The sequence below is a fragment of the Lathyrus oleraceus genome, chromosome 2, assembly GCF_024323335.1.
Source record: "Lathyrus oleraceus cultivar Zhongwan6 chromosome 2, CAAS_Psat_ZW6_1.0, whole genome shotgun sequence".
In the NCBI taxonomy this organism is placed as follows: domain Eukaryota; kingdom Viridiplantae; phylum Streptophyta; class Magnoliopsida; order Fabales; family Fabaceae; genus Lathyrus; species Lathyrus oleraceus.
In genome coordinates this window covers 492,350,873-492,371,595 of record NC_066580.1, presented here as the reverse complement: position 1 = coordinate 492,371,595, position 20,723 = coordinate 492,350,873, and the positions used below count along the sequence as shown (strand labels likewise).

General features: G+C 30.8%; 2 protein-coding genes across 2 annotated transcripts; one reads left to right on the top strand and one right to left on the bottom strand.

The window, feature by feature from the left end:
- The first annotated feature begins 15,107 nt into the window (after window positions 1–15,107).
- On the top strand, window positions 15,108–17,327 carry LOC127120956 (mannan endo-1,4-beta-mannosidase 6). Its single transcript, XM_051051581.1, has 5 exons — window positions 15,108–15,364; window positions 15,462–15,924; window positions 16,047–16,169; window positions 16,359–16,570; window positions 16,654–17,327. The coding sequence occupies exons 1-5, from the start codon at window positions 15,210–15,212 to the stop codon at window positions 17,087–17,089; spliced, it is 1,389 nt and encodes a 462-aa protein (XP_050907538.1). The 5' UTR covers window positions 15,108–15,209; the 3' UTR covers window positions 17,090–17,327.
- Window positions 17,328–17,417: 90 nt separating this feature from the next.
- On the bottom strand, window positions 17,418–19,873 carry LOC127120955 (serine/threonine-protein kinase STN8, chloroplastic). Its single transcript, XM_051051580.1, has 4 exons — window positions 19,175–19,873; window positions 18,788–18,961; window positions 18,239–18,643; window positions 17,418–18,138 (listed from the first exon to the last, which is right to left on the bottom strand). The coding sequence occupies exons 1-4, from the start codon at window positions 19,856–19,858 to the stop codon at window positions 17,788–17,790; spliced, it is 1,614 nt and encodes a 537-aa protein (XP_050907537.1). The 5' UTR covers window positions 19,859–19,873; the 3' UTR covers window positions 17,418–17,787.
- Between the last annotated feature and the right edge of the window lie 850 nt (window positions 19,874–20,723).

Sequence of the window (20,723 nt, the reverse complement as noted above, 5' to 3'; positions counted from 1 at the left end):
TGTTTATTCATAACATTAACAATGGAATATTTATTATATATCAATATATCAATAAATTGTAAAAATATTTTTGTATTATATTTTTTGATTATTTCCTTAATATAGTATACAAAAAAATTAAGCAAATTATATTACTATAAATTAATAATGTTTTACTTTATTATGTCCCAAACTGGAAAAATTTATTTGTGGAAATTTTTTGAACCCATTTATTGATCATTTAACATCCATTACATTAAAAAAAACTTTTATGCAATAAATTTGTCTACGTTGATCCAACCATATATATATATATATATATATATATATATATATATATATATATATATATATATATATATATATATATATATATAAAACAAAAAAATATATTATATTTTAATTTTTTTAAAATAAATTATTGCACTTGCACGACCCGTGCGAAAGCACGGGTCCTTTACTAGTTGATATATAATAAACATTCCATTGTTAATGTTATGAATAAATATTCCATTTATCATTGAGATTTTGGACATAAGAAATAAAAATATATTTATTTAGTAATGGATGAAATTTTTCAATCTGTTACTAATTTGAGTTATAAAAGCGCAAATATTAACTTTCATAATAAATGATTATTTAACCAAAATACATAAATCATGTAAAAGAAATACCATAACCTCATTTGTTTTAAAATATAGTAATGAATATTACCAAATGTTGAAATTAATTGCAATTGATACAGTAAGGTTTAATGCAACAAAAGATATTGAAACAAAAGGTTCACAATTTTAGTTAAAATTGTGAGAAATAAGTCCAGCAACAAAAATGATTTAACTTCGTACAATTCTTTGGTCCTTAAAAAACTGGATTTATACAAAACCTGCCCGCAACCTTTTAGGAAGTGATGATTCAAAACCTGCCCGCAACCTTAAAAAACTACAATAATAACTAATTTGATTTCAGGATATTGATTTCATTTTGGAATGATAAGATTGCAACAACAATAAAATAACGGTAATATTTTTTAGTAGTATAAATAGGTAATTTATTTTATCACATTTTTCACTCACATCTAATCTAAATTTTACCAATTTATTTTATTTAATTTTAATTTTTTTGTGTACACATTTCATTTGAAAATGAACCTCAATCAACATAACACATGCTCCAATTTTATGCAAAATGATGGAAGTCCTCTTTGTATCTCAAATCAACAAAACACCCCATATTTTGGAAATCCACCTCTTATTCCAAATCCACACCATAATTCAAGATTTCAAAATTCTCTTTTTATCCCAAATCCATAAAATAATTCACCCATTGGAAATTACTCATATCATACATCACCTTACCCAATGAAAAACTCTCTTTTAATGTATTTTGATATATTTGAATCAATTTTTTAATTATATTTTATATAATATATAGTGGGATTTAGTGGGGCCCATTTTCTTAGCCCATTTTAATTATTTACAATCATTTTCTTGTACAACTAAATGTATAAAGAATTGATATTCTTATTGATTTATTACAAATCATGCATAACATTAATTATCTTACGGCTGAATTATTTTAATACTCCACTGACCTAGCCAGTAGAAAGGAGGCCGTGGACATAATTATTCATTTCAACCCCCAACTATATTTTGGCAAATAAATAATTTAAATATGTTGAGTTATAATACTATATATGATGACGTGAGATTGGTAAAAAGTATAGTTACATGCTTAACTTAATCATTTCAAACAAACAATGTAGATTTTCCATTACCAATCAAAAGACAATTCACTGTATATGATAATTATACCTTGTTTTTTTTATAAATCCTTAATTCAGTTGAATGCAAGATTCAAACATTGCTCCAACATTTCTGAACTACCTGAAATTTTAACATATGTATTAGACTTTGAAAAAAATTGTAAAAAAATGTGTTTCTATGTGTTTTCTATAATTAGTTTTGAAGGATTTCATAATAAATTTTTATGTAATTGTTTTTTTAATTTCTAACACCATTAGGCATGCTGAAACCAAACATGACATGCAATAATCTATTTATAATTTAGTTGTATACACATATTTCATAAGATGACAACATATTTTGTTATCAATCTAAAATACTTATTAACATTTGAAGATATGATACTCATATAAATTTTGTTGTTGAAAGAACACACAAAACACAATATTCAACATAACAACATAGGATTTTGAATAATTTCACACACATGAATTAAATACTCATTATCATCCTTTAAACCATACATGAAATATAAATGTCAATTGTAATCCCACAAAATAAACACTTCAAAAAAGTAAGAACACATCCTACAACCAAAACATATCATGTTCTTAACAACTTCATACTTAAACTCATTCTGGTGCTAAAAAGTTCATAAAATATATTTCAATATCAAATTTCCGAAAATTCTAATTAAGAAGATGGTTCTATCTTTAATTTCTTGGATGGTTTGGTGCCTGATAATTGCGTAGCGCCAGACGCTTCAAAATCAACTTCTTCACCCTTGTCAGCAATTACAACATCCTTAGCCGGAGTCATTAGAATGATTGATTCTGGATCATTTTCACCAGATGCAGATAATGTTTGCTTGCAATATAAAAAATTAATTGTCAGATATAAAATAAATTGTAATAATACAATATTTATCATAGAAAATTATTATGTTAACAAATGAAGATACTTACTGCGGAAGTTTCCAAATTTTCTTTGTTAGGGACCAACTTTGCATATTTAGTTTTAGACTGATTTTGCACATTGAAACATCGAATATTTATTATACTTGTTAAATGTTTAAATAATACATGAATTAAGTGAATATTATACGTCTTCTACTATGTAGTCATTTTCAATCTCTTTAACAAAGGCTTCATCATCACAAAGCTTCCAAACAGACGCTTGGGAAAACGTTGACTGCACCTTAACTCTAAAAGCCATTTTCTTATTCAACAGCATTTCAAGCTCATCAGGATAAACCATTGGATCATCTTCTCCATTCTAATGGAAAAATAAAATATCAACCATGAGTGATAATCTGAACTTTACAACTCGATAAACTATTAACATTTTAACTTATGTATAACAATGTACCTCCACCATAGAGTTATGCATAAATTCAGTAGTCATTCCAAGTATAGCAGCAAATTCGGAATCCCAGAATACAAATCGATATTTTGATTCACCATTGCTAACATATATCTCAATCTTGTACCTATAGTATTTTAAACGAAGAAAATAATATGATTAATAACAAATCCAATACCAATTTTTTTTGCAATTCATCTAGATTATATGTACCTTGGTATAGGTTGTTCGACTTTTTGATTGGTATTTTTATTTACTGTAAACAGTTTTATTGCTTTTGATTTTAATACATTTTTATTATAATTCGGTATACAGAATGTACGTATTTACTATAATTATTCTGATGAATCTGACGGTATATTCTTAATTATTTTTCATTTGAGTTAATTTGTTTATGATATGTCATAGAATATTACAATATTCTTAACACAATAAATGTTATGTCAAAAGGTTACAGTTCAGCAACAAATTCAAGTTTTGATGAAGATGAAATGTCTAATGGAACAGATGCTATGGAAACTTTTGAAATTACATCAGGTATTTTAAAATGATTTACTATAAATAATATTTTATTATTATGAAATACAACTCATTTAACATATGAATTAAATACTATTGATGATCAGGAGGGTATTATGATATAGGGGATCCTGTCATTGAATGTCAATATTGTGGTGCAAATATGTGGTATTCGGAAAGGAAAAACAAATGTCGTCATGCGTCAAATCCTAAATTTTCCATGTGTTGTGGATCAGGAAAAGTTCAGTTACCTTTGTTAAAACTCGCTCCTAAAGTTCTACAACATCTGTTGTTTGACAACGAATCATGTGAATCAAAAAATTTCCAACAACAAATTCGAATGTACAACGTTATGTTTGCATTTACATCTCCCGGTGCGAAAGTGGACAATCGATTTAACAACGGTAGATGCCCTCCCAATTTTCGTATCCAAGGTCAATCATGTCACGAATAGGAAGCATGTTACCGATGCCAGGTCAAAATCCACGATTTGCACAACTATATGTTTATGACACTGAGAATGAAATTGAAAACAGAATGCATGGATTCAGGTTAGATATCTATTATTTTCCAAACTTTAAATTTATTTATTTAAGAAACTTGCAATAAACTGTTTCAACTCTTTTCATTATAGGTCAAAAAGTGGAGTTGATGTTAATATTGTGAGAAAACTATCTGAAATGTTATATGAACATAATGTTCATGCACAATCATTTCGCATGGCAAGGGACAGACTTTGTGAAGAAGGTGTTTCTGATTTAAAACTTCGTTTAATATCTGAACGAAGAAATGATGGAAGGATATATAATCAACCAACTGTATCCGAAGTAGCTGCTTTAATTGTTGGAGATGTCGACACTGCAGAAAAAAGAGACATTATAGTGCAAAAACAATGTGGCGAACTTCAAAGGATAGATGAGTATCATACCAGTTATTTAGGATATCAGTACCCATTATTATTTCCATATGGTGAGGATGGATATAGACCTAATGTGAGGCACTGTGATAAAGGGACAAATATTCGCCACTTCACAGACATAACACAGTCAGAACCGAACAATAAAGATATTCCTTGGGAAGAAGCAACAAAGCGAAATCGACTTACAATAAGAGAGTGGTTGGCCTTTAGAATTCAATCAAGATCTAATGAAGCACAAACATTATTGCGATCAAGGAGACTTTATCAACAATTTTTGGTAGATGGTTTTACAATGATGGAATCAGAAAGACTTAGGTGGCTTCGAAAGAATCAGTCAAAACTGAGGGTTGGCAAGTATCACAATTTGAATGAATATAATTCAAATGGAGAAACACACGGTCAAACACAGGTAAGAGGGTTGTGCTACCTTCTTCATACGTTGGTAGTCGTAGATTTATGGATCAACTATACTTTGACGGAATGGCAATATGCAGCTATGTCGGATTTCCAGATCTTTTCATTACATTCACATGTAACCCCAACTGGCCTGAAATTCAGCGTTTGCTTGGTTCTGTTCATCTAAAAGCATCAGATCGTCCTGACATCATTTCAAGAGTCTTTAAAATGAAATTTGATGAGCTTTTGTCTGATCTCACAAAGAAAAGTCTATTGGGGAAAGTTCTTGCATGTGAGTAACTTATTCCATATTCAATTAATGGTATTGTTATTTTCAAATTTATCATTCGTGTGCTGACTATTGTATATATTTTATATATTTATTTTTATAGATATGTATACAATTGAGTTTCAAAAGAGAGGATTACCACATGCTCACATCTTAATTTTCCTCCATCCATCTAACAAATATCCAACTCCAAGTGATATTGATCGCATTATTTCAGCTGAAATACCTGACCAAGATACCAATGAAGAGTTGTATAATTTGGTTAAAACTCACATGATTCATGGCCCGTGTGGATTTGCAAATCGATATTCACCGTGCATGAAAGATGGAAAATGTTCTAAATATTTTCCAAAACAGTTTCAGCCCGAAACAATTGTTGATCAAGATGGGTTTCCGGTATATAGAAGAAGGGACAATGGACATACAGTTCTTAAGAATGGAATTCAAGTCGATAACCGGAATGTTGTTCCATACAATGCAAAGTTGTTGACAAAGTACCAAGCTCACATAAACATGGAATGGTGCAATCAAAGTACATCGATTAAGTACTTATTCAAGTACATCAACAAAGGTTACGACAAAGGTTATTCAAGTACATCAACAAATTTTGTTTTCAAAGCATTTTACATTAAGGGTAATCTTACTCAATTTTTTGAGGTAGGTAAATAAAAATTTATAGTAATTTTAATCTTATATTAATATTGCTCTATGATTGGTAAAACATCTATATTTTTTTCAAAATGAAAAATGCATATTAAAAATAATTAATAGTTGATATTTCCCCTAAAACTTTATAGAATAATTAATAGTTATTGCTACTATACATAATCAATCAAAAAATCAGAAATAAAATATCTTATAATTCATATAGAAAATAGCAAACTATTACGGTCAAATATTAAAAAAAAAATTGTTGATAAATATCCATAATGCATTACACATCAAAATTGGATGATAATATAAAATATCAAACCAATTATCCAACAAAAATAGACGATTATATATATATATATATATATATATATATATATATATATATATATATATATATATATATATATATATATATATATATATATATATATATATATATATATATATATATATATATATATATATATATATATATATGGAGCGTATCATCTTAAAGTTTGTCTCAATTTTATTCATGTATTGAAAACAAAAGTAGAGTATATAATATACCATTATAACTCTTAGTCATTTAATTTTATTTAATTCTATTTAATTCAATGAATCCAATTGCAAAGAATTATATAAAGTATCTGAAAATTCAAACATTGACTGAAATATATATTAATCATTCTTTAATTTTTTATCAATATTTGAAAACTATGTATTTAAGGAGAAAAATTGAATTTATTGATCGAGAAAAAGTGAATTGATGTTCAATAATGATTTTTTTTTTCAAATATAATATATTAAAGCAGACAATTTCTTTAGCCATCATAAAAAATTGGATAGTGTATTTTCAACCAATCATATTATACTTTATAATTTTATCACATTTAATTATTTATTAAATAGTATTTTTTTTTTCAAAGCATTTTATATTAAGGGTAATCTTACTCAATTTTTTGAGGTAGGTAAATAAAAATTTATAGTAATTTTAATCTTATATTAATATTGCTCTATGATTGGTAAAACATCTATGTTTTTTTAAAAATGAAAAATACATATTAAAAATAATTAATAGTTGATATTTCCCATAAAACTTTATAGACTAATTAATAGTTAATATTTCATAGAAAATGAGAACTCCATCTTTGCAGAGACTTAAAACCTTTTTCTTTTTCTTTATGATTAATTAAATTTAATGCGATTAATATAATTGATTTAACTTATAGAGTTTGGATCTCAATTAAATCAAATCAAATAATAAATATACTATTTAAATTTTAAAAATATTCTTATCATATGTGGCGGGTAAATATCAATATAATAATAATAACAATAATAATAATTAATTGGTAGGTAAATTAACAATAATATTAAATTACTCAATTAATATTAATCAACTATATTAAATAGTTATTTTTAATTTTAAAGTTATAATTTAATAACATATAATTATACAATTAAATATTCATTTTGTCATTTAAAGAAAATCAAGTAACGATAATATTTGGCAAAAAAAACTACAATAATAATTAATTTGATTTCAGAATATTGATTTCATTTTGGAATGATAAGATTGCAACAAAATAAAATAACGGTAATATTTTTTAGTAGTATAAGGCGGGTAAATATCAATAATAATAATAACAATAATAATAATTAATTGGTAGGTAAATTAACAATAATATTAAAATACTCAATTAATATTAATATACTATATTAAATAGTTATTTTTAATTTTAAAGTTATAATTTAATAACATATAATTATATAATTAAATATTCATTTTGTCATTTAAAGAAAATCAAGTAACGATAATATTTGGCAAAAAAACTACAATAATAATTAATTTGATTTCAGAATATTGATTTCATTTTGGAATGATAAGATTGCAACAACAATAAAATAACAACTAATATTTTTTAGTAGTATAAATAGAGTTTAGTACGAAAAGTAGCTGTATTATGGATTGTAATTAGGGTAATTAAGTAATTATGGTGGTAATTAATTTTTATATATTAAAAGTAGATTGATTTTGAAAAAATAATTTTTTTTATTAAAATAAATTGATTTCACTAATAGATGGTGGCGGTGAAGGGATATCCAAACCCAAACTTAAACCCATTTGAGACGATTTTGAGTTTTAATTATCCATCCCTGATGGGGATTGAAACTACAAGTTTGAGAAAATTCATGTCGGCAATAATCCTGAATCACAGAGGTTAAAAGACGAACACCGAACATCTGATGACTTGTGTGGTTCTACCTTAACTGATACTCACGATATCTTGAATACTCTTCGGATTGAGAGAAGAGATAATAGGTTTGTTTTTGGTATATTTGAAACCATAACCTATTTATAGAGTGATTGACCGTTAGGGTTCCATAATTTTGAAATTGGTCGTCCTTACATCCATTCATATTTGAGATCATACCAAATTAATTAATTAATTATTTTTTAAATAAAATATAATTAACCTTTTAATTTTATTTGATCACTTAATTGTTTAAGACACTTAATTTGATAAAATAGATAATACTTAAAATATATATGTCAACATAATAATTATTGAAATATTAAAATAATATTTAAAAATATTCCAACAATCTCCTAATTGTGCGATATATCTTAATAATTATATCATAGTTCTTTAGGCACGCATCCAAATATTATTTATCTTTAGATTTCATCTTTACAATCCGATACACCTCATAACTATTACAAAATATATTTTTTTGTAACACTTTATTACTACGGTCATTTTGTCAACCGTAATAATATCTCATTTTTAACGCGTGTGATTTTTTTATTTTATTAAAATACATTCATCACGATTCATAATAACAATCGTGATCATAAATTGAGGGTTACAAGCTTCGAATCTCCACATCAACATTTTTTCATTGTTTTTTATAAAAAAAAATACGTGTCCCTTAACTTATATTGTTAAATAAAAATTGAAAAACTTTTAACTACGTATGTTTTCATCAACCGTGGTTATATGTGTCATATTTCACTACGGTTGGTATTCTCAACCGTGGTGAAATTCTTTCCTACAAAATTAAAACATAACAGGTTATTTATTTCCTTTCACTATGACAAATAACATTTTTTATGACAAAATTTTCACCCCAAACATGCCAAAAACCGAGCGTATATGTCCTGGGAGAGACATGTTTGATTTTTTTATAAAAAAAACAACATTTCCCCTCAGTTTTATAAAAAACCGAGAAAATATAGCTATAAGTATGCGTCATTTTTTCTCCATAGAAAATAATAAACATATTACCTTACTCCGATGTTTTTGAAAACCGAGAGAATATAACTATAAGGGAACACACTTCGAATCCCATTAACTATATTTAAGGTTTTTTTCAATGATTTCTCACTTGGCGCCTTCCAATCTTCCCTTTTTTTCTTAGTTAATCTTTTTTCTTTGTTATCAATAAAAATGAATAGTCAATAGTATGAAAGGAAATATTTCATTAATTAAAAACATGACAACAAATAACTATTCCACATATTCAAAATTCTGACTTCATTCAACTTCAATAGTATCACAATTAACTATCTATAACCGAGAGAAAAGTTCATAAAGAACTCTTCCATATGGTATGAGGAAAGTCATTTCCTCCCTAGAGATGATTATCATTTCCTTTAAGAAGTTAAAAGTGGTAAGAGGAAGATTAACTCTGATGTTCTTGATAAGGAATAACAAGAGATGCTTGTCATTCCAAGTAAGTGTTTCAAGTTGTTTCTCTCTTGGACGAAGATTTTACACTAGAAGTTGATAAAAAAACTTTTCCAATTGATAGTAGAGTAGCAGGATTCCTGAGATTATCATAGTGGACATAAATTAGGCGAAAGTGATATGAGTAGACTTTGTTTAATCTATAATGTTCAACACAACAACCTTCCTCTTCACAGTTTATTGTGTGAGCAATAAATGACTGAGTAATTGTGATAGGACAGTCATTGACATATGACTGGATTGACTTAGCATCATGACTAGATGACCCAACAGAGGTATTTAACTAGAACTCTTTAACGAGATTAATGTAGATGAGTTCATGAAGAATATCAAAGTAATCATTCAACTTTTATTTTGCGAATTGTTTTCCTTAGATCAAAACATTTGTCTTTCAAATCATCGAAATCAACAAACTTTTCATTGATAACGAACAAAAGATTTTCATCTAAGGTTGTTGAAGACATTTTTGAAGAAAAGAAAAGACTTTGAAACTAGATTTGAAGATACAAAGAGTTGTAAATAAGACGTTGAAACTAGAAATAGTGTTTAAATAAAGTGAATAACAGGAAGTAAAACAATAAAAGAAGCTCAAACGCCTCCTTAAAAATCCAAAAGATACGCTACGTTTTGTAATATGGATGATCATTGTTATTCTAGTGATATGATGATCCAAGGCGCACCATAATTTTTTTTATAGAAATAGAAACCACACATTACCTTGGTTTTTAATAAAACTGATGGGACAATCACTTATTATCTCGGTTATTAAAAAAAAACGAGGGGAAAAACAATTTAGGAAACTTTTTTTTATTATTAATTTTTTTTTGTAAATTAAATAATATATCTCGTCGGTTTTATTAATAACCGAGGGATAAGATAATCCGATTTTACTATAAAAGCACTCGTTAAACAAATTTGGCCCTAATCCTAACTTATATGTACCCGCTCCAAACTCGAACACATCATTCTTATGTGGTCCATTTCACAAAATGATGTTGATGTTGTTGTTGTTGTATTTAGAAGCTTGAAAAAGTTTTCTATGATGGATTACAAGTGCAATTTTTTTTTCAATGTTGGAACATATAATTCCTTTAGAAGTTGGATGCATTCAATGGTTGGAACAGATAACTCCTAGAAATTGGATGCGTGCAATATTTGGAACACATAACTTCTTACACCAAAATTCTCCTTTTGTTGTATTTTTTCCCAATATTTTGTGTAAATAATATAATTTAAAAAAATTCATGTTCACCTCGGTTTTTAACAAAACCGGAGGATAACTTAGCGTGATAAATTTAGATATTGATCATCGTCCTTAAACAATTTTTTGTCGTCCATTTCATGAGTATCAATGCTCAAGACGCTATCATTAGTGATCCGCGTGAAACCTAATTTTTGTCATTATAAAGGCCTTCTGATATCTATAATTGATAAAGAAATGACATGAAGAGCTTGAAACTATCTAAATCATCCACTTTAACTTTTGCCATTAAGAGTTCTATATGATGGATTATAAATGCGGAAAATTATATGGGTCCAAGGTTTGTGTTTTCAAATATTCATTTGAGCAGAAAATCATTTATTTTTCTAACCTTTTTTTCTAACTTTTTTTGTTGTTTTATATCAGAAACAAATAACTGCAAGGTGAAGCATTTGATCTTGCCCAAATATCAAGGAGTCGAAGATCCAACATATGATCTTCAGAGATAAATAAAAATAAAAATTGATTGTAAATAATAAAAATGCAGATGTTGGGGTTCGAACCCATGTCCAAATTAATTTACCCCTCGGTGTTTAAAAACCGAGGTGATAAGTCGTTACTTTTCATGACACCCTTTATTACCTCGGTATTATAATCAAGGTAAAATACATTTTGCGTCCGACGTTAAAAGCATCATTTGTAATATTGTTCCTAATACGTACCCAAGCGAACTAGACGACCGCGATAGTGAAATCTTCATCTTTACCATCTTCATTCATTTCTTGAAATGTTCAATCTTCATCATCTTCATTCATTTCTTGGAACGAAAAATTATTTCTCGGTCCCTTCCTCCTATTCGAAGTACGATACGTCCATTCTTCACCATATTCATTTATTTCTTGGTCTCTCTATCGTGCTATGGTGAGGTTTTCCTTTATGCGGTGTGAATTTTTATTTTATTGCAATTGGATTACTTTTTGTTTTGGTTTATTCAGATTTTGTGATGTTTTCGTTGTTATAAGGCTATGTGATGTTTTCATGTATCATGTTCTCGCACTGTGATGTTTTTGTTGTTATAAGGTTATGTTTTTGTTTTTATTTTGTTGTTATAACTCTATTGCAAATGAAGAAAAAACCGTGGTTATGAATATGCTTTAGGTTTGGGTGTTCCAAATGAAATTGTTGGCTTGTTGATTGATGTCATGAATTGTAGAGGCTGGTTATGAATATGTTTTAGGTCTAGGTACTTTATTATTTTGATGGATATATTAGTATGAATATAACCATATTAGTATGTGTGTGTGTGTAGTATTAGTGTGTCATTAACATTAGTCTTTTGATATAAATTTCAGAATTTGTTATAGATCGTAGTTGGATAAAAAGTTGATACATTAGGTCTGGTGTATGAGAAAAGAGTTCTTGAATTCCTTGAATCCGTGGAACAAAATCTTCTCGACAATAATGGTCTATTTTATTGTCCTTGTGTTAATTGCAGGAATATCAAAAAATGTTCAAAGGAAAAAATATTACATCATCTATGTTGTGGTGAAATATGTCAAAATTATACAACATGAATGTGGCATGGAGAAGTGGATAAAAATCGAAATGTGACGTTACAAATGCATGAAGTTGATGAAGATATGAATGATCGACTAGAATACATGATCCATGATATTGGAGAATCGTCTTTTATGAAAGTCCATATTTATGATAATTTATGTAGTGATAAAGATGCACCTTTATATAAGGGATGCACATGTTTTACACAATTATATGCGTTGTTAAAATTGTTTAATATGAAGGCAAAAATTGGGTGGTCGGATAAAAGTTTCACGAAATTACTTGATTTGTTGAAATAAATGCTACTAGAAGATAACAATTTGCTAGTCGTTGTTATGAAGCCAAGAAGATATTATGTCCAATGGGTTAGAAGTATATCAAAATACATGCATGCCATAATGATTGCATATTATACAGGAAAGAGTTTGAAAATTTGGATCAATGTCCAGAATGTGGTGAGTCGCGCTACAAGGTGAAGGACAACAATAGTGACGACAATGTTATCAATAAGTGTCCTCCTAATAAAGTATTATGGTATTTTCCAATAATTTCACCTTGTTTTACATCGAGGGACTCATGTTGACAAAAAAATATTTCCTTCCAGTCATGTGTGATGAGCAACCCGAGTTCAAGTACCATTGGTCCTTGAGTCTTTCTTCATCTTTCGTTGTGACCATCAACAACATCTCTCCTTCTTTGTGTTTTTCAAGTCTTGCGTCACTTTCTTGATTTTCTTTCTTGCCTCATCGACATTGACTTGCATAATGTCCATACTTATGACAGTTGTAACGCTGAATATGGATTTTATTAGATTTTTTCATCACCTCTTCCTCTACCAGCAACACCATCTATGTGATTGCTTTGGTTTGATGAACTATCTTCTTGTTGGTTTCCCCTACCAATCGAATTGTTGTAACTTCCTATACCTTTATTACCATCCCATCTTCCCCGGTCTTTCTTTTCTTTTGCTGAATGCACCTGCAGACCTACATCACTCTTTGTCTTGCTTCTAAATCTTTCAACCATTCTTTATTCATAAGATTCAAGCGTCCCTTGAAACTCTTCTTTTGTCATGCGTGACAAATCCTTCGATTCGTCTATGGCTACTACAACATGATCGAATTTTGGAGTCAGAGACCTCAAGATCTTTGTAACTACTGATCTTGATGTTAACATTTCTCCATACATCTTGATTTGATTTACCAGTCTTGTTACCCTAGTGAATAAATCATGGATGTTTTCACTTTCTTCCATTTGAAGTAATTCATACGTTTTTTATGAGTTTGTAACCTCATCTTTTTCACCTTCTCAGCGTCTCCAAACGATTTTTACAGGATGTCTCATGCTTCCTTTGTTGAGTCTAATCACCAACTTTCTCAAAGTTGTCTGAATCAACACATTGATGAATTATAAAGAGGGCTTTATAATCTTTCTTCTTTAAAACTTTATGTGCAACCTTTTGTTCATCCGTAGCATTCTCTCCAATTGGCGTTACTTCATTCTTCACAAGATCCCAAAGATCTTGATAACAGAAAGCAACATTCATCTGCTTACACCAATTTTCATAATTCTTACCATTCAAGATTGGAAGATTCTCTGAAAAATGCTTGTTTGAATGAGAAGTCATTGCATTATGCCTCCCAAGAATCACAGCTAGAGCTCTAGATACTAGATGTTGGAATTAACCCAAATCTTGGAGATAATCTGAATCAATCTTGATTGAATAAAAATTAATCTTTCTGATTGATCATTCTTCTTGTTCCTCACTCTTCAGTCGAGTGATTCAACCACTCCTTGGTTGTAAGATAATTCCGCCGCACAATGATTTGAGAAGAAAAGAAGTTTGTGAAAGTGAATTGAGGAAGAAAAAGAGAAATTAGAGTTTTGGAAGAAAAAGGAAGAAGATAGATCAAATTTTACAGAGTTTTTCTCTATGTTTATTCACTCTGAATTTCTCTTATTCAACTGTTTTACAATAGTATGACACATCCTTATTTATAGATGAGATTACTTGCACACCAAGTAATCTCTAACTAACTAACAAAACAAAATAAATGTTAAGTTTAACTTTATCGAGGTTAACTCCATTGACAACTATCTACTTCGACTACTATCGAATACATTTGACTTCAACTCTGTCAAATCTTACAGACATACTTAATACAAAGAATTACATATTTAATACTCATTTAAAAATGAATTGTGTGTGAATTAAATTGCGTCCAAAAGTGCATTTCCAAATTCTTTAAATTTTAACTTTTCCTTTTTTTGCCAAGGGCTTAAGCAAACGAGGAACTTGTTTAAGAACAAAAACAAAAATAGATAATAATGGCTCCAAAATGGTAGGTATTTTTTATTTTTGGATAGAGGTATAAATACACTGTACCGTTCACAGAAAATGTCATATGTTAAGAAACAATGTGCCAATTCAAATCGACATGGATTTATTGTTTGTTATTTTGCTTTGATAATCATCGAATCCCAACTCCTCCTAAGTCTCTTCAGCATTTCCCTAGCAAAGTATCAATCAATCTGCAGCTAGCTAAACAGACACAGGTCTATCATATTCTCCCTCTTGCATTGTGTCCATTCCAATGTTCTTTTTGGCTTGTTTGTGGAACCCACTTGAACCTTAGGAATTAGGACTGACAAATTTGCTGCTTTACTCCTACTCTTGTTTTGATTTCATATATATCCTTGGAACACAACAGAATGCATATACATTCTTTTCTTCGCTTCAAAGTTAGAGTTAAACTTGATCTCAACTTGCACACTACTCTTCTCTTTTTGATCACAAATATATATAATCATAATGTGGTCCAATACATGCATACACACTCTGCCCGGGTAACATATGGAAGCACTCAACGGATTTCGATTATGTGTTATTTCCTTTCTCATTTTTCTCACTACTCTTACTCAAACCTTAAGCTCAACTGCATTTCATGACAGTGAATATGAAGATTGGGAAAGCTATGTTAATATACCAAACACCATCTTAACTTATGGGTATGTACTGTTATTAGAAAGTTCTCCCTCTCTCAGGTTCTTAATTCTAATTAACTTAAGGCACTTAATTAAATATATATATGATTTTTGGTTTAAGGAGTGAAATGGAGGAAGCGGAATGGCAGATGGTGCAAAAGAAAGGAAACCAGTTTGTAGTGAACGGGCAACCTTTTTACGTAAACGGATTCAACACTTACTGGATGATGGTATTTGCCGCGGATGAGTCTACAAGAGGAAAGGTCACTGATGTGTTCAAACATGCATCCTCAGTTGGTATGTCAGTTTGTAGGACTTGGGCCTTCAATGATGGGCAGTGGAGAGCCCTTCAGAAATCTCCATCAATTTATGATGAAGAGGTGTTCAAGGCTCTGGATTTTGTAGTGAGTGAAGCAAAGAAATACAGAATCAGGCTCATATTATCAATGGTTAACAATTGGGAGTCATATGGTGGAAAAGCACAATATGTCAAGTGGGGTAATGCTGCTGGCCTTAACTTGACCTCTGATGATGACTTTTTTTCACATCCAACTCTCATAGGCTACTACAAAGACCATGTTAAGGTATGTTCCTCATAGTGATGTGCTGCAAATTCTCAGGTATCTAAAAATTGGTGCTTCCTGTTTTTCCTTTTGACTCCTTTATACTAATTTGGCTTCTATACTATTTCTCGATCGCTGTGTAGACGGTGCTCAATAGAGTTAACACATTCACAAATATCACTTATAAGGAAGATCCAACAATTTTTGCTTGGGAGTTAATGAATGAACCTCGATGCACCTCTGATTCCTCGGGCGATAAGTTACAGGTATATGCTTTCCGTAAAAACAGATCGATAGTTGTGTTTTTTTAACAGCAATTTATAACATAATATTCATATGTGTGTTTGGATTTCAGTTTGAAGATTTGAAACATAACTAAGAGAGTTAGATTGAACTCTTTTAAACTGAAATTGAAAATCAGTTTTTTTCGTGATATTGAATTATATATTTTCTAGGAATGGATAAAAGAGATGGCATTCTATGTGAAGAGTGTTGATCCAAAACATCTAGTAGAGATTGGCCTAGAAGGATTCTATGGCCCCTCAACACCTCAGAGATTTCAGTTCAACCCAAATTCATTTGCTCAACAGGTTGGAACTGATTTTATCAGAAACCACCAAGTTCTAGGTGTGGACTTTGCTTCTGTTCACATATATCCAGACTCTTGGTAAGTTTTCATATAACAGAACTTCTTTCAACCAGCATTTTTCTAACTAACTAAGAATGATTGAATGAATGGCCGGATTGAAGGATTTCACAATCAGTTGGGGATAGCCATATCCCATTTGTGAAGTCATGGATGGAATCTCACATAGACGATGCTGAAAAGTATCTTGGAATGCCAGTTGTTTTTGGTGAGTTTGGTGTATCTGCAAAAGATCCAGGGTATAATTCAACATATAGAGATACACTTATAAATACAGTTTACAAGACAATTCTAAACTCAACAAAGAAAGGAGGTAGTGGTGCTGGAAGCCTTTTGTGGCAGTTCTTTCCAGAGGGAACGGATTACATGGACGACGGTTACGCAATTGTTCTCTCAAAAGCTCCTTCAACTTCAAGCATGATATCTCTTCAATCCACCAGGCTTGCTCTATTCAACTCCCTATGCTCTGAGAGATGTCATTGGAGTTGTAACAAGAAAAAAGTGTTGCAAAAAGTACTCTATCAGGAGGATGAGCTTTAACAACAGTTTGAAAATGATGCAACAACACCTTATAAAATATACATACGAGGTTTCATCATGATATTCTGTTTTGTAAGTAAATGATGCCAATAGTGTCTTTAATTTATATGTTGTGACATAAAGTACAGTTACATCCATATTTATAAATGGTGTAGGTCATAAGTATCTCAGGACATTGAGAAATATTATTGTTTATATTGAAGGAAGAAAATTTAATATGATTAGAAGATTGACAATATTTTTATATATATATATTTTTTGAAATCTTGATATCCGACCTTGCGACCGACTAATCCAAGAGGATCAATTTCACCATTCACAAGCGGGCAGCCATAAACTATGATGCTTTCTATCTTGTTCATGTTGATTTCATGATAATCCAAAACCAATACACATAAAACATAAATAAAAAAAAAAAGATAGTTTAACTTGCAGAAAGACACCATGAGGGAAGGTTGATTAAGCCCTATAACCACAAGTGCTCTTGCCATTGTTTGAGTTAGTTGCGCCAGTGAAAATATAAATCTATTAGGCAGCAAAAAACTTCCTCTATGAGATATAAACTTCCTCAGGCATAATAATCTGAGAAAATGGAATCACATGTGTTGGTGTTAAACACCAGACACGCTCTCAATCAAAAGTGTCAATGATATCGAGTGCACAAGCCAATGGTTTTAAACTATAAATCTGCATGCCGGTCACTTTCTACTTAGGCTTAATTTTGAAAGAACTGCGGCTGCCTGATCACCTCCTAGAAGAAAATAAGGATGTCTCAAAGCTGAAGCAGCAGATAAACGTCCTCTTCTTAAGAGACCTCTCTCAGAGATAAGCTTTGTTGCTAAGTCCCAACCTCTACCAGATTCACTATCAAGAATTTCGAAGTCGGGCCTCAGGCGAGTATACTCCCTCCATTTTTTCAAATCATAACCACAGTTTTTTATTTCCAAGTTGAAATTCTTCAAACCAGCGGGAGACCTTAAAGTTGGTATTGCCATTTGCAGGAGTACAATCCCAGCAGAATACATATCAAACAGATCAGGGCTGTTTAACTGCAACAATAATAATCACATAACTCAACTTTATATATATACGTGCGACCGACAAGAGAATGGTTAATTCAGTCAGTATATACAAGATAAGTAATCCAACCTGCCACAGGATTGGTGAAAAGAAAGCGGCAATTGGCGCTGGTGGAGGACTTGGTGTTTCTTCTGGGAGTACATATAGTTCTGGCGGACAATAATCAGGATCCAAAAGGGTGCGGTCGGGAACATAATTCTTTCCGATCCGAAGGTCTGTGGCTGCACCAAAATCAATAAGTTTAATCCGCCCCCGTTTAGTGACGACTAAGTTGGCTGGCTTTATATCTCTATGAACAATGCCCGTATCGTGAATTTTCTTAAGAGAAGTAATTATCTGGCGCATGATTTGCTTGATGATCAATGCATTTCGTCGAAAAGAGTCTACACCTTGCAAGACACGTCCAAACATGACAGGTTCTAAGTTTGAAGGGAAGCTACGCCCCTTCATGTAATCGGCAAGCGTAAGATCTCCCTGTGATTCGGAAAACACCTCTCCAATTAATGTATGTTAAGGAATGAAGAAACGGGACTAAGATGATTAATCAAGATAACATTTAAAAACCACCTAATTGTAACAATATTATTGTTAATGCAATAGAAATAGGAAGCGGGGCACCTCAAATTTCCAAACAAGCCATTTTCCACCTTTTGTAAACTTAGAGTTTGTTTTATCAGCTACAAAACTTCCAAGGAACTCAGCACATGTTTCTGGTGCTGCTCTAGATAGCCTGTAATTAAACCATTCCTCAAATTCACCGAATTCTTCAGCCCCTCGTATTTCAACCTTAACCTGTATATTCCATTAGTCAGCAGCAAGTAGTCTTTCTTATCTTTTTTTCCTTAATGACAAAAATGAGAATTTTATAATAGTGAAGAACACAAAACAGGTAAAGGCTCATGGATGGTTTTATATCTAAGCTATAGAGCATTGACACATTACATGTATCATGTATCATGTATCAGTGTTCTTTCAAAAGTATCGGTGGTACAAAGTAAACAGTACCTTTTTAAGAATGACTTTATCTTTGGCTTTGGGATCCAACAGTGCAGCCTTGGATCTTCCCTTGTTATTGACCTCTCCATCGAGCACATTCTTTGGCACCAAAACACCAGAATAAACAACACCAAAAGACCCTTCACCAATTTTATCTCCAACAAGAAAATCACGTGTCTTCAAGTTTCTCTTTCCAGATAGATTGTCCAAACCAAGTTGAAGAGGAGCAAGAAGGTAAGCATCAATGGCACCAATAAGAACACCAGGTCTTGAAGTTAAGTAAATCCATATGAGACCACCAAACACAAGAAACTCCCATCTTTGCATATCTGGTAACTCTTGAAACTGCAGTATTCCTGATTGGATGATAGAAGGAAAGTGGTCCACGTCAACAACATTGGCGACATTGTCAAAAAATGCATTACACTTTGTGTTGAAACGATTAGTGTTAGTTAATAAAGAAAAATTGTGTGATGGAAGGGTGGGTTTTAAGGGATAGAAGAAACAGATTGCAGTTGGAGTTGGATGGAGCAAAGAAGCCATGAAATGATATGATATTGATTCCAAGTGCCTTCCAACTACAACTAACATAGTAACATCAGCATAGGCAACGCTTTTGCCACGTTTTCTTCTTTCAACACCTCTTTCTTTTGCTTGGTCCAAATTTAACGCCTTAACCTTAGCCTCAAACATTCATAAAACAAATTTGCATATTCCATTCTAAAGTAAAATAAAAATAATTGTTACAAAATATAAAATAAAAGTAACAAATACTATCACTATTTTTGAATTAGGAATTTGTTGATTATATTATAATATTTAAGAATTATTTAAATAAAATGGTAACAACCTCGTGGGCAGCAGCAAAAAGGAAAGGACACATTTGCTAGTAAAACTGATAAGGTCAAAATCTAGAATTACAACCCAAAGGCCCATCCTAAGCTCTATCAAAATCTAAGTCCATACCATATACCCCCAATGTCTCTTACTATATGATCATATAACACGCAAGATTGGTAAGGACTCTTGTAAAACCTAGCACGAACCACGTAAAGTGTATGAGATAACCTCTACTACTGAGTACCAACCCAACCCCCTAGCTTTAATGGGTAAAGAAGTCACCATCAATTGAAGGTCCCCAAAGAAAAGACTTACACCAACCACGATGTTTTCAACCGCCTTTCGCAATTCTTTATCAAACCAAATAATTGCTTCCTCCATACGATTAGGTTGACATGTTCTTAGGTCAAAAAATAATTTGGCAATATCCATGCAAGATCGAAGTAGAAGAAGCTAACTTTGAGGATCCCTTAGTCGTGGTAGAAGATGCATTATCTCAATAGCCCTAGAAGCTCTTTTCATGAACAACCTTTTGATAAAGTCGTCATGTCGACTAATAGACCCTCCAAGCAACTTCATCCCTAACATCAGTCTCATGATGTTCGACGGGAACAAATCCTCACGAAGTTTACTATCATCAAGGCCAAAAGATCTTAGTGATCGAAAAAATAACAAGTGTACTATTTTGCCTTTTATAGTAATCATGAGGAAATTCCCC

Excerpts from the sequence above, each read along its gene's own strand:
- LOC127120956 (XM_051051581.1), top strand. The coding sequence starts at position 15,210 with ATGGAAGCACTCAACGGATTTCGATTATGTGTTATTTCCTTTCTCATT. Across the intron at positions 16,170-16,358 it reads CCTCGGGCGATAAGTTACAG|GAATGGATAAAAGAGATGGC; the intron begins GTATATGCTTTC and ends TATATTTTCTAG. Across the intron at positions 16,571-16,653 it reads CACATATATCCAGACTCTTG|GATTTCACAATCAGTTGGGG; the intron begins GTAAGTTTTCAT and ends GCCGGATTGAAG.
- LOC127120955 (XM_051051580.1), bottom strand. The coding sequence starts at position 19,858 with ATGTTTGAGGCTAAGGTTAAGGCGTTAAATTTGGACCAAGCAAAAGAA. Across the intron at positions 18,644-18,787 it reads GGCTTGTTTGGAAATTTGAG|GGAGATCTTACGCTTGCCGA; the intron begins GTGCCCCGCTTC and ends TCCGAATCACAG. Across the intron at positions 18,139-18,238 it reads TTTCACCAATCCTGTGGCAG|TTAAACAGCCCTGATCTGTT; the intron begins GTTGGATTACTT and ends TTATTGTTGCAG.